Source organism: Lichenostomus cassidix, chromosome 19, assembly GCF_008360975.1.
Source record: "Lichenostomus cassidix isolate B80296 chromosome 19, HeHo_3.0, whole genome shotgun sequence".
NCBI lineage: Eukaryota > Metazoa > Chordata > Aves > Passeriformes > Meliphagidae > Lichenostomus > Lichenostomus cassidix.
Genome location: NC_139499.1, coordinates 8,249,559 through 8,263,713, shown reverse-complemented (window position 1 = coordinate 8,263,713; position 14,155 = coordinate 8,249,559). Strand labels below are relative to the sequence as shown.

The 14,155-nt window shown below is 46.5% G+C and overlaps 1 protein-coding gene across 2 annotated transcripts in view; it reads right to left on the bottom strand.

The window, feature by feature from the left end:
- Positions 1-12,628, bottom strand: part of CLTC (clathrin heavy chain) — a 29,390-nt gene extending 16,762 nt beyond the window's left edge. The window contains exons 1-6 of one of the 2 annotated variants that reach the window (XM_085078462.1): positions 12,455-12,628; positions 4,779-4,986; positions 2,434-2,702; positions 1,965-2,126; positions 1,091-1,204; positions 547-720 (exon numbers count right to left, since the gene is read on the bottom strand). In XM_085078462.1, the coding sequence (XP_084934588.1) occupies positions 547-720; positions 1,091-1,204; positions 1,965-2,126; positions 2,434-2,702; positions 4,779-4,986; positions 12,455-12,496 (969 nt within the window). In that variant the 5' untranslated portion in view covers positions 12,497-12,628. The remainder of the gene's footprint in view (positions 1-546; positions 721-1,090; positions 1,205-1,964; positions 2,127-2,433; positions 2,703-4,778; positions 4,987-12,454) is intronic. The other variant, XM_085078463.1, reaches the window with a different exon arrangement.
- Between the last annotated feature and the right edge of the window lie 1,527 nt (positions 12,629-14,155).

Below are 14,155 nucleotides of genomic sequence, written 5' to 3'. Positions count from 1 at the left end.
AGCTGACTTCAATGATAAACTTATGGCATACATGGAAAATTTTTCATCCCTTGATAACTGCAGAGTTTTGCCATTTTATTTAGGTAAGATACCTCTGGTTAGAAAGGACTAATGCCATCCCCTGTCTGCATCAAAGCAGGTAATTAATAGTTTAACTGAGGTATTTGCAGAAGTCAGAAACACAGGGATACAAGAGATCTTTCTATAACCTCAATGCCTTAAGTAACCAATCCTAGAGGATACTAGGAACAAGTCTTCTGCCCTGTATTACCCCAAACAAGCAACATCATCCAAAATCAATTTAGTCTAAAACTATGGCTGCACAACGTTAATTAACTTGCTGAAAGTTGTTAAGCTAGATGCATATGGAGATAGAACAGCAAATTTATTCTGGAGCTCACAACACTGTCAGACCTCACATGTTCTGAACAGAGCTCAAAGTTAACATTTCTGGAATCTTTTAGACATTGATTTGAACCCTGCAGGGCATCATGAAGAGCCAGTGGCAGTAGCTAAAGAAGTGGTTTCCAGGCCAAGCTTCCTTACTTGTCCCTTTCTGTTTACTCCAATAATTCCAGCAGTTGCTTCGTGCTGTGCAGTAACAAAAATGGTCTCTCCACTGATCCTGTTCATGTAGATACAGGTGCCAGTTTCCAGGTCATACAAGTGGATGTAGCCATACTTCGTTATGAGAAACACCACATCGTGCTTGTCACTGATCTGCAAAACAGAAATAGATTACTCAAATTTGGCACTGGATAAATGAGTTGGTGCTTTTGAGACTCAGCAAACAGCTGGGCCATTTCAGGACAGCCAGAAGCACTGGTATATTTTTACTTGAGTACTATCACAGTAGAATGATGCTTGAAGAGCTTGAAAAGCAGTTAAAACACATGGATATTTCTTCTATAAATAAGAACATGCTGCTTTTGAATGCTGCTTGTCTCCACCTCTACTTTATCACTACTGAAGCAGCAGTCACACCAGTTTAGGGCCAACCTTCAGGTCTACATTAACCACATGGCTCCCAGTGCCCTGTTTCTGTCACATCCACCAAGAGAAGCTACAGATTTGTTTGAAGCTGTCATACCTGCATAGCAACAGGAAAGTCACTTTGTGCTTCAGGAGGAAAGAAGACATCCACAGCTTTCTTTGGAAAGGGTTGATTCCCAGTGGGTGGTGTGCCAACCTCAATGATATGCAGCTGTGCAAGAGATAAGATTAGTTCTTGCATCTGATTCATTTAACAATGGATTCAACAATGAAGTTACAGCAATTCTCTTGCTGCTCAGCCTTAATCCCAAATTTATGCAAAGACAAACTAAGTTAATCTTCCTAAATATTTTCACTGGCTAAAGGTGTGGCATCTGGTATTCATGTACCATGGGTGAGGAAAACAGTTAAATACGATCTTTAGTTACCCCTAATTACTTGGAAGTTTCAGGATTCAGTTAGGTTACTTCAGATTTAACCTAGTTCACTTTCTACAGAGACAGGTCTGAAGATATTTGTCTGAATCTAGTTCTGGTTTTACTCTGGTTTAGCTGTAGCTCCCATAATTCCATTATTTGCATTGGACCACTATTCAGCCTTGTAACAGTAGTGCTTAATTTTTAAATTTTCATCCAATAATTTGGAAATTAGTTGAGTCTGATGCTGAGGATCAGCATCAAAGAAAGATTACAACAGCTTTTCCCTCAAGCTTAGCCTGGGAAGCTGAGAGTCACATGCTTCAAGCAGCTAATTAGGCTGGTCATGACACGCCACTTAACTTCTCCACTCACAGATTCTTGCTACACCAGGTAGTCCAAGCTCTGTATGCACCATATGTCATATCCAGACTGACACAGTCCTCCACTTTCTTCCTTAAATGCAATTTTTTGCATTAAACCACTTGTTCTCCTGGAAGCAGAGAACCAGGGTGAGTCACTAAAGCTTATAGTATATTTAGAACCAAGCCTTACCTTACCCCCAGCTTGCCCTCTTACTGCAAAACAGAAGAGAGTGGATTCTTCAGCATTTCCTTCCATCTTGAACTGCGCAAAGCTGGCTGCATGTCCCTCGATGGGCTGTGACACTTTTCTATCCACAGAGTACAGCTGCATTGCTCCCACTACACGGTTTTGCTACACAAGACAAAACAAGTGTCAGGAAGAACAGTAATTTCATTTAAGTTAATATTGGTCAATATGTTGCCATTTCAAGCTTCCTCTTACAATGGCATCACTTCAGACTCTTAACCTTGCACTGGGTGTTTATATCATTACAAATCCAATTATATTAATGTGAGATTTTCAGCTACAGTTAAGTTTGTCATTTGAAGATGGAGACAAGCATTTACATTTAATAAAACAAACACATCAGTCCTGTTCCTACAGAAGGAGGCAACAAGACAAGCTCAGGGGTTTCCACACCTCCCTGGAGGTAAAGTACCTGTGCAGATATTCCAGTCAGCAGGAGCCATTTCTGCTTGGCATCAGTCCTGTAGTTGATGATCTGGCAGCCAGCGAGGCTGGAATGGCGATCAAACATCTTCACGGGCTGGGATTCCCCCTCCATGCTCCAGTGGTAAACTGCATTATCCGTCACAAGGGCAACAGTGTTCAGAGAGATCCACTTCCAGAAGGTGACATCATCTGTCATGGTGTGAGCCTTCATCTTGCTCTTCATTTCAATGTTAAAGATTTGCAGCGTTTTCCCAGCTAGAAGACACAGCATCGTTAGCCACGTGGCAAAGCACAAGAGCTGCACTAGGACATTAAACCCTGGGGACTTCCTTCAAGAAAAAGCTGTTCTGCACTGGCAGACCTTCAGGGTCTGCTTTTACTTTGAACCAGAGCACACTCCTAGGGCTGATTTTACCAATTTGCCACTACTGAGCAATCAAACAGATGCGGAGAACAGGTTGGTAAGAGACAAAAGCTTCAGCCACACAAACGGGTTGGAGGATACTTCACGTACACCAAAACCAGGTTACAATCATGCTGAGGCTCTTTGGAGTTGTGAGGGGAAGCTATGCCAGTGTCATTAAAAACTATATCCACATCTGTTTTAAATATTAAAAGGGTACAACATGGAACAGGTTGGCAGAGGGCTTTTGTAATTCAGGCTTATTAACCAAAACCTTGGGGTTGCACTAATGGGATACACAGCTACTGACTGCAAACCAGACTGACAGGAACTGTGCAAGGGAAGGAATCTAGTGACCAACACAAGCTCTAGAAGGCAAGAGGAAAAGTTCTCCAAATCACAGAGAATGGTGCATACAAACATCCTGAACAGCCACCTGCAGTCATTTCTACCAGCTTTAATAATACAGTGACCTAAGAAATTATTTCTCTCTGTTGAGAAGAAAGGTTCTGACCAGTTCTACTACTCATAGGAGAGAGCTGTTTAAGCAGACACAAGTGTAGCCCAGGAGGAATGTAAAAGATCCCACAAAGCTGGACCCAGGTCAGAATATCTGCTACAGTTGCAAACTGTAGCCCAGCTTGAGGAAATCACAGTGCCACAGGGCCAAGTGCCTGCACTCACCAAGGACTAGTTTAGCTCAAAGCCATTAGTTCAGCAATTGGTGCAAGATGCTGAGTCAGGAGTTTCTCCAGAACTTGGAGAAATCTCTCTACTACAGAGTTACTCAGGCTACAGGCAGCAGTTTGTTTCCACATCTAGTGCAGCTGGAGCTTTAGGGTCACAGGAGAGGACATTCAGGTAACACATTCCTACATGCTAGGCAAGGTATATTACAAGGCAGAATCTAGATTTGAGTCAAAAGGGTCAGTCCTGCTCACAAAAAGCTCAGTATCAAGATCCCAACGATTTAAGTACACTTTGGGTTCTTGAGTGGATTAATTTTTGGAATCTTAAGGACTCCCTTGTTTGGGAGGGCATGAAAAAACTCTAGTTTTAGGCCTTCAGTTGCTTAAACACCACTGTTCAGCCATGTGCACCACCAATCTGAGCCATTTTATTCTGCTTTTTCTTGTCATAAAACACAACAGGAACTAGTACAGTCAATTGAAGTAACTCACCATCTGCACACACAAGAAAGCATTAAAGTTGTGACAAAACAGTAGCACAGTATTAAAGTCAAAGTTAGGTAACATTGGATACATACAAATCTTTCCATCAGCAATACATGCATTTCTAGAATGACTGCACTTTAGGCTTTTGGGGCCTCTTAGGGGAAGAGATGGACATTTCTGGAGACTCCAGAGGAATGCTTGTTCTCTGTATCATCAGAGATACCAAGCTGGCTGACCTTGTACTTCCTTCACCACACAAGTCTTCTCTGCATAGCTCTACTCCTCTTATCACTGACTGATATAATAAATATGCACAAGTCTCTTTCAGCAAGGCCAAACTAAGGCCTTCAGGAATATTTGTTCCCCCCTTCCCAGCCTTAGTTTTCCTTTCTCTAAGGAAAGGTCTAGTTGACAGACCTTACACTCTTAGATCAGGTCTCACTTCCCTCTAAATCATTCCTTAAAGACCACACTTGGCTTCCAGCTCTCCCTGCTCAGAAGCTGCAAGCATTTGGACTGAAGGAAAAAACTCATCCTAATGATCAGCAAATGGCAGGAAGCCTCAGCTGAAGCTCCCTCCCCAGCTGCCTCCAGAAGAACTGAAAATGAATTCAACTTAAACTCCCATTAAGCTGTGGAAAATTGCTACAGGATCCTCCCACATAAATTACTGAGAGACCTCAGTCACTCATAAACTAGTTCTACAGAAAGCTCTCCATCCACTTCAAACAGCCCTTTATCAGGACTTCATACCTTTTAATGCAATGACTTTACTGGCAGGGTTCATGATAGCACTGTCAGCTGAAATTGGTCTTCGGATTGGGTTGCTGGGGTCATTCATGTCAATGATCACCACCTGAGCCTGTTCTCCTACTTTCTCTCTGATGCAGATGAATTTGTCAGACTCCATTGTCAGAGTGCTGAACCCAATGTTTGCTGGGTTGATGCCCAGATTTTGGAGCTGGAAGAGAAAAGAGGTTTAACATTAAGTTATTATCTTGGTACAGCCACAAACAGCTTTTGTGAACGTCACAGGAAAGATCAGATTTTGGGGTTTTTTTGCGACAAAACAGCCATGCTACCCCAAACCTGCATGACACACAGTGTTGTCTGATTTCAGCTAAGCCCAGTAGGTTTCCTGGAGAAGCCCTGCAGCATTCAAGCACTTGGTATCTTGTCTTCGAAGTCCATTTACAACTTAACCATTAAGAACTCAACTTTTGAGCCCCCTCACATGGTTTAAGGCACACTGAACTCGCCATGCTGGCCTTGCAGCCTCAGTCCTCACTCTCACCAGCTTTCCTCTCTGAACTCATCCACTGAGTTTGACAGCTATCACTATTTCAAGCTTAACATCACACGTGAGGTGTCTGAGCTTTATCTTTATCCTTGTGGAGCTAAAAAAAGCTGCCTGTCTAGCAATTAGCTCAGGCCTGTCTCACAGCAGGAGGCCAAGCTGGGCACTACTGAAATCAGCAATGGCTCATCCACGGCCCTACTTAACACACAAGTTATCAATAAACCACTTCCTCCTCTGCTGAGCCACAGTCTGCTCCCCTAAGCCCTTCAATACCTACCTTTAAATGATGTTTCTTGCACAGCTTGCAACAAAACTGTTTAGTTAATAGCACTTTTGCAAAGCTGCTGTACGAGGATGTCAGTAGGGAAACAAAGTTTATTGCATTTTGAACAGTGAAAATGCAGTATGGTCAGCTCACCTCACACACAGGTTGTCCATACCTTAAGAACTTCAGTTTTCTATCACTTCTAATATTCTGCTATTTTTCTTTCTGGAAGACCTTCAAGCCCAAGGTGTGCCAAGAAGGGTGAGACCTTCAAAGCCATTTTAGGATGGTTGTGCTGCTTTGGAGCACTCAGCTCTTATCAGCTGTGCTCTGCAGCAGCTCCAAGGAGGCCATGCCCCAGCTGCTCTGCTCCTGCCTGTTTGCAGTTCCTGATAAAGAGCATTTTATTCCACTTCCCCTTTGTCCAGGCTTTCCAACATGTGGGGAACAAGTAACATCCAAGCAATGGCACACCAAGTTAACTGAAGAAGCTTCACTGAAGTCACTTGGATAGATGATCTAGATTACCCAGGGAATACACAATAAAGCCAGGAAATTTCCAGGTGACAGTGTCTGACAGCTATTAAAAAAAAAATAAAATCAAACTCTACCTCCTTGATGGGTCAGAACTCTTACTTAGATTTAAGCAAGTGTTTGAAGTCCAGCCTCCCAGAACCTGACCACATATTCTCCAGCCACTTAAAAGATTTTAGATTCAAGCTCAAATCTCCCTTTGAGCAGTGTCCTCCAGACCTGGCAATCTGGCATTGCACCTGAGCTAGGCAGGGTTATATGCAACCCAATCACACCCCTGCAGGGAGGGAAGGTTTGCAGATGTGGGAGTTTGATCTGGTAGAGCTGGAGGGACTTACTGGGATGTGGCGTTTCCTTCTGTTGGCCTGCAGGCTTAACAAGTGCAAAATCATTTATCAAGCACTAAATTTCCTTGTTAATTTGGTAGAAGGGGGGTAGTTGCACAGTGCCAAGCACTCTCCCTGTCAGTAACTCACAGCACTACACTCAAAGGTTGTCGACAGAACAAGTCAGAGCAGCAAGTCCAAGCAGATGGCAGGACCTCTTAGGGAGGTCTAGACAAAACCACCAAATCAAAGGTGCCTGGATATTGCAAGACAGATTTACCTTAATCACCAGCAAACTGCCATCTGCCAGAGCCAGGTGTGAGGTACTAACCCTAGGTGGGAGACTTTGTAAACTTCTGTTTTCAAAGGTGAGGTATTTCTTTGCAAAGACTGGCACAGGAGAAGAAAGCCTGGAGAAGTTTTCTGATGGAGGTGCAACCACCAGCAAGGTCTCTGAGTACACAACATTCTGCTAACATTTCATCTTTTCATCTCAACAAACCAAGTGTGTGAACCACATCTGCTTCAAGGGTCAGGAAGTCAGCTCTAACGGTGCCAGTCTCTGTGTGTGGTTACACAAGAGTGTCACCAGCCAAGAGTGGCACTTGCCTTGCCCAGCTGGTAAAGCCAACAGTAACTCTTCTTAGCTGCACCAGACCTCTTGAGCAGAGATCATTCCCTGGAATATAGGTTGTTTTCCTGCCCAAACAGGCTAAAGTTCAGGTGAGTGAGACAGGCGTGTTTATAAAGCTAAGCAGAGCAAACAGAGATGAAGATTACTGTTAGGAAACATGACAGCAAGTATTTCTTTGAAGGCTTTTGTTCTGAAAATTTCAATGCTATTCCATGTGCAAACTCATGAGTTAAACTACAACTAAAGGAGGACAGGGGTTTATGGCAGATTTTCTACCCCTTCTCTTGACTGCAAAGGGAAAAAGCCCCGAATATTTAATACTGAACTCATTTAGGTCCACTACATTTCACTGATTCACAACCAAAAAAAAAGAAGGAATTTAGGATATTGCCCCATTTTACTACAAAACTCACTTCCCCGTCTTTCAAGAAGATATGAAAGCAGAACTTGCTAACTGTGCTTAGGCAACTGATTTACAGTTTGAGTTATTTTACACCACCATTTGTCGGAAAGATCAGTTACACCAGACTCCTGTTAGGAATAAAGTGTTCTGTGAAATAGCTGCTCCAGTAGAGTGGAACCATGAAACAGATTGTCAGGGACAGCAGCAACTCTTGTGTTCAGCAGAGATGTCGCCTCAAAGGACTCATCTCACCCAAGATCAGATCCTTCAGTCACTTGCAGGCTCTGCTGAACCATGGAATTCTGTGCTGGCATTTATCTGAGCAGCACCGAGATGTGAGTCATTGTAATGTAGTAAGAGGATGTCTGATTACCAGAATTATTTTTTCACTCGAAGATAATTCAAGTGCATTCTTGGTAACTTAGCCAGAGAAGTTGTCACATGTATGGGACATCAAACTGAATGGTAAAACTGCTGACAGGAGTCTCTTTGTTGACCCCTTCCTGTAATGTTCCCTTTCTTGTGACAGTGCTTAGCTGTCAGATAATTTCTCCTTGCCTACGAGGAAGGGCACAGAACTGCTGAGCACACATTTCACCTCGACTCTCACACTCAACAGGATATAACCACTGTTCTTGTGGCCACAAGCAGCTGCTCAGCCTCTGCCCACAGACTCCTTATCTTCATGCTGCCAGAAATCACGTAGCTGGAAAACGCCACTTAACTGGAAAATTCCCATTATTTTGAGAAGCACCCCAATGTGCAATGAGTCACATTAGCTCTATCCCAGCCATGCTTTAGCAGGCTTTGATTGAATAAGGCAGACACCAGGCTACATTTCAGCTGCTCTTTCAATCCCATGTATGAAAATTAGAAAAGCAAACTTAAGTCACACAAAACCATTTGTGTTTGTGCTGCTCTGTTAGTTACTACCTGCAGTTCTGAGAGTCCCACAGCCAGCCCAGGGCTCCAAAGTATTTCATATTTACCAGGGCAAGGTAGGAGTTACAGCTTGTGACAGGCTAGGAAGTCATGTTTTCAACAGATAAGGGACCTCTCTAACATTCAAGAGCTCTCCTATTTCTATATCCTTCCTATTTTCTGCCTCACCGTCAGCAGGCCGAGGCACCACTCGCTCTCAGCAGCCACAGCCCTGCTGTGGGACTGTTTCAGTTCCACCACTGAGGCTGTACCTGCTGAAATCCCATTCCTCATCTTTGGTTGAGGCCCCAGTCCCAGCAGGAAGCACTAAATCAGCACAGCCACCAAGGCAGGCAGGCCCTGCACCTCAGAGCCTGCTGCGAGGGACATGCCCAGAACAGCTTATAAACTGCTTAACTAATTGCTCCTATCCAATTAGTTGACACACACACACACACACACAATCTCTCTCTCCACAAGACATTTCAATTCTCTGTCACGTATTTTCCCTCTGTAGCAATACTCTAAACTCATTTATTTAGGAATTCAGATCCACCAAGAAGCAGAGAGCAAGAATCCCACCAAAACAGCATTAGGCACAGCAGTCCTCTAATTCCAGACTTGTATTATCAACAAAGGATGTAACTGCTTCAAACTAATGCTGTTACAGCAGAGATTTAGTGTTTTAGGCTGTATTAAACTCACTGTCAGCACAAAACATGGAAGAATTTTGCTGTTTGTCACTTTTGGAGCAAAGTATTGAATGTGTATGTTTTATTCTATGATGCCTTGGCTGTCCTGTTTCATTCTTTGGCACAGCTGTGATTCCAAGAGCCATCCAAGCACCACCACAGCAGTACAGCACAGCTGCCATTCAGGTTTGCTCCATCAATGAACAATAGATACAAACCCCCTTTTCCTAGTTTTAAAAAGCAGTTCTGTCTTGGTATCAAGTGCACAGCCTGAGCTGACTGTTTTCTGCACTGTCTACATTGTCTTATAAAACTATTTAGATTCAGAAGAGTATTTATTAATGCCTTAACTCAGTACAGCAGTGGGCCTGGTCCAAGTTCAATTTTTATTTATTTCAGGATAGTGTGGCTAAATTAACTGCCAATCACAGCTCATCACCTGCTAATTAGTCTGGTTTCCTTCTCACTCATCAAGAACCTGTCATCTTAGAAAAGCTCCACTGCCCCACCACAGCAAGCAGCTGTTTTGCTTTCACTCTCAAACACACACAAGCACATTTTAGGAATCCCTGAAGCCTGGATAGGAGCAACCAGATTTGCAACCATCCCACACACTGAACTCTGATCTCCCACTACATGCACAGTGGATTGTTTCCTCATAGCCTCTTGGAAAAAAAAAGAAGTAGCGACACAAAGTTTTATAACACGAGTTTTGATAGCACAGGAATCAGGTTCCTCCTTGAAAATTCCCAAGGAAAGTTTCTCCCCAGCCTGTTGTTGATGTTCTTTGGTGGCAAGGCAGGGATGTACAACAGACACCACACAGATAACAGCCTGCACACCTGGGGCTGCTGAGATTGCAGAGCATGTGACGGGACTCAGACAAACAAAACCTGAAACCTGACACCACCTTTTGGTTTTAGTCTACCCAAAAAGCTCCCTTCTCCCTAGCAAACCCAACTACTTGTCCAAAGTACATCTTCAGCTGCAATTCCCAAATACAAAGCACAGGGCACCCAAGAGATGAGGCTTTCAGGAGCAAGGTTTCTGCAGCTTTTACCTCTTTATTCCCAAATCACACAGCCAAGCTGCCAGCAGCAACAGGTAATGGACTGGCTTAATGCTGAAGATCAGGATAAGCTTTGTACTTGACCATTTTTTAACCTCCAGTAATGGAGCCATGGAGAACTGGGATCACACCGTGTGTGTTGATTGATTTCAGTAATAGCCTACAAAAACTTTCTCATTCAAATCTTTTTATGGCTAAGGCTCCAGCTGGGTACCTCATCTTTCTGTAAGCATCACTACAAACTTGAAAGTATTGCACAACACCTGCACAACAAGTTTCCTAGACAATGTGGGTCAGGTACAGTTCAAGAAATTGTATTATTGAGTCCATGAGGATTTCCTAGGGGCAGCCTGGAGCGTGCTAAAGCAGTTCTGGACAACACAAACACTGCAATATCAGCGTTTCTGCTCTCAAAATTTTACATCAGAAACTTCAGCAGAAAAGCAATTAACTCCTAGAATCCAAATTCCTGTGACATTTTTTTCAATGAAATGAAATGAGGAAGTTGAGGAGCTGCAGCCAACTGCAGCATTAAGGGCAAGAGCCACGTGCAGCCAGGCTCAGAGGGGTGCACACCCATCTCAGAAAGGAGCAGCTCCCATGTGCAGCTGGAAAAAATACTGGTTCAGCCAGTGTTCCACAGGGAATAGGCACAGGGAGAGAAAATGCAAATTAAAACCCAAATAAACAGATAATCAGTCTGTAGGCAGAACAGTCCTGTTCCACCATGGTGCTGGCCTGAAAGCTCCCAGCACTTGTGGCGTGAAGCAGATGAGTTTCATTATGTAACAGTACTCATGTCATTAGAGACCTGGCAGTTGGTCACATGCAAGGTTTGGGTCTTAAATAATGGATCAGAGGTGCATTGCCACAATAGTTTAGTGAGAGTTTAGTGAGAGGGATGAGTTTCACCTGAGTGCACAGCACCTCCTCGGTGGTTCTGGGCTTTGCCACTACCAGGACATGGCATTTGCTTGGAGCTGAAGCTCTAACCAACTCTTGAGATTCTCCTCTCGGTGCTGCTCACTACAAGCACACCTAAACTGTGAATTCTGGCCTGGCTTTAAAGGGATATTGGAGTAAAATCATTCAGTGCTCAGCCACCCACCTAAACAACCACTGCAGCAGCATTTCTGAGACACTATGAACGGCTGTAACCTTCAAATAAGTATTTTGCAGTGGTTCTTTTAACAAGATGCCTAGAAATTATACTTTTCCCATTCGAGTTTGGGAAAGAGTCACTATAAATCATGCAAATCCATCACTACATTAGTGCCCAGTGAGCTAAACACAGACACTGGCATCACAGGCCAGCAGGCTACCAGAACACCTCGGCCAGGCATGCCAAGGTAGCTTTTATCACACAAATTCTGCTCAAAACCCGCTCCTCAGCAGTGAAACCAAGCTCAACACCACGGTGGCTCGTAGCACTTCGCCCTTCAGAGCTGTCAGATAGGAAGTCCCCATTGCACAACTGGATCTTCCACACCCTCCCTGTGCTCCAGCTTCACCCACGGACACGGACGGCACACAGTTCTCTGTGAAGATAACCCTGCATTCCCAAACCGAAACCCATTTAGGATGTGCCGCCAGCACCTCCAGGAAGTCAACTTAGAGAAATTAAAGGCCACCAGTCGGAAATGAATTATTAGCGTGAGGTTCTGGTGCAAGGGGAGGAAAAGGTGGGATTGGGGAGAGGCCAGCGGACAGCAGGGCTGGCACCTGGGCACCTGCACTGCCACAGCTGCACTGCAGGGAGCCGCAGCAGCTCCCACATCTCCCTGCAATACGCGCTTTTCCTTCCACAGCATGACATTACCAGCGGGAACGCCGGCAAAGCGGCTCAGCCCGTCCTTAGAGCTGCAGGAGGCTTTAACATCATTCAAATTAATACACCCAAGCAGCGCACGGACACATCTCGGCCGGCTGCCCGGCTCACTGCCCTGCCTCACAGACCCGCCGGGCCGGGATTTCCCCCGGGAGCGCAGAGAGCTCCCCGCGCCCAGCCCGCACCGCCCGGCACCGCGCCAGCCTCGCCCACCCCGTTGGACAGCCCCGGCACGGCAAGGGCGGCATGCCCGGCCCGGCCCGGCCCTCCCGGAAGGTGCCCTTCGGCAGCGCTGCCCCAGCCCGACAGCGGCAGCGCCAACCCCCCGCCCAGGGAGCCCGGCCGCCCTCACGGCCCTCACGGCGGCACCGCGCCAGGCCCGCCGCTTCTCCCCGCCACCGGCCCCGGGCGGCTCCCCGGCTGAGCGAGGCAGCGGCCCGCCCGCCCCCGCGCCCACCTGGAGGTGCTCCTGGAAGCGGATGGGCAGGATCTGGGCCATGGCGGCGGCGGGGCGCTCCGGGCCGGGCCGGGCTCAGCGGTGCGGGCGGAGCGGGGCCGCGATGGCGGAGCGGGGCCGTGCGGAAGCTGCCCCCGCCGGCGGAAGGATACCGCCGCGGAAGGATACCCACACCTGCCGCCGCCGGGCTAAACCGCGCCGGCCGCGCGGAGGGATCCCGGCGAGCCGCGCCAATGGGAGCGGCGGGGGTGATGCGCCGCCGGAAGGGACTATTTGGGGACGCATCACTCCCCTCCCCTCCCCGGCCTTTTTTTTTTGCCACATCATGCGACCGAGGGGACGAGGCGTCACTTCCGCCCGCGCGCGCCGCCCCGCGGGGTCACGTGGGCAGGACGGCGCGGCGGGGCAAGGTGACACTGTGGGGACAGCGAGGGGACAGCGAGGGGACAGTGAGGGGACAGTGAGGGGACAGCGGGGGACAGCAGGGACGGGGGGGACAGCGGGGTGGCCCTGGGTCACCCCGGCAGTGTCCCTGTCACCAGGACGGGAGGGATCCCCCCTTCCCATGGGGACACCGAGGGGACAGGGGTGTCCCTGTCACCGGGATGTCATGGATGCTCCATCCCCGGGTGTCCCTGTCACCGGGATGCGGCGGATCTCATCCCCATCCCAGGCTGTCCCTGTCACCGGGATCCCATGGATTCCCCCCCTGATGTCCCTGTCACCAGGCTGCGATGTCCCCCTGGATGTCCCTGTCACCCTGTCCCTGTCCATCCCCCTGGCTCACCCCCGGGATGCTCCCAGGCACTCTTCCCACGGCCCCTGTTAATGAGTGCAGTGAATTAACGAAGCTCCACATTTCTTTCTGTGTTTATTAACTCACACTTTACCTCCAGCACGTAGAAACTTTAAAAGGTAAAACTTTACACTTTTTCCTGATTGCAGCATTCCAGAGCTGTGTGTGTTGTAACACTTGGGGTGGCTGAACCCCTTAAATCTTATTTTTCATCTCATTATTTCCCCAGATCATTTTTACTCTCCCTTAAATCCCCAATCTCCAAACCTCTGAGAATCCCTGGACCACACAGGGGGGAAAAAATCCCTCACTTCTTGCTATTAAAAAAGTGGAAAAAAAAATCAGAAAGCATTAGGATCTGCCAAGAGATTTCTAGCCCCGAGGAACAGTGGGCATTCTGTGTACTCATTTCAGATGCACTGTGTGCTGCAGATGGCATTTGACTCACGAGGGGCTGTGACACTGCAAATATAAATCAAATTAAACAGCAGAATTCAGGGCAGGGGATGAGTCAAGCCCAAAGCAGAGCCTGAGCAGCAGTGTGAAAGAGCAAAACCCTTTCCCATCAATCACAAAAACAGGAAAACAATTACCACGTATTTCTTCATGAGCAATAATATCATATTCAAAGAATCCTAAGGTTTTGGAGAGTTTGTGATCTTGGGCAGAGTTGGAATGGTGAATGTTTTATCCAGGCTACAACATCACTTGAAGCAGGGTGACACAGAGAACACCAGTGAGGAAGGAAAAATGACAGCAAATTCTTCCAGTTATTTGGAAATTCTTATACAAACTCCAAACTAGAGCCCTGGAACGTTTTAGGATTATTATGGTGATAAAACAGGATTATTTCTTTACTGAGAAGGAAACAAACTTTATGATGACAAAGCACCACATCTCCTTGC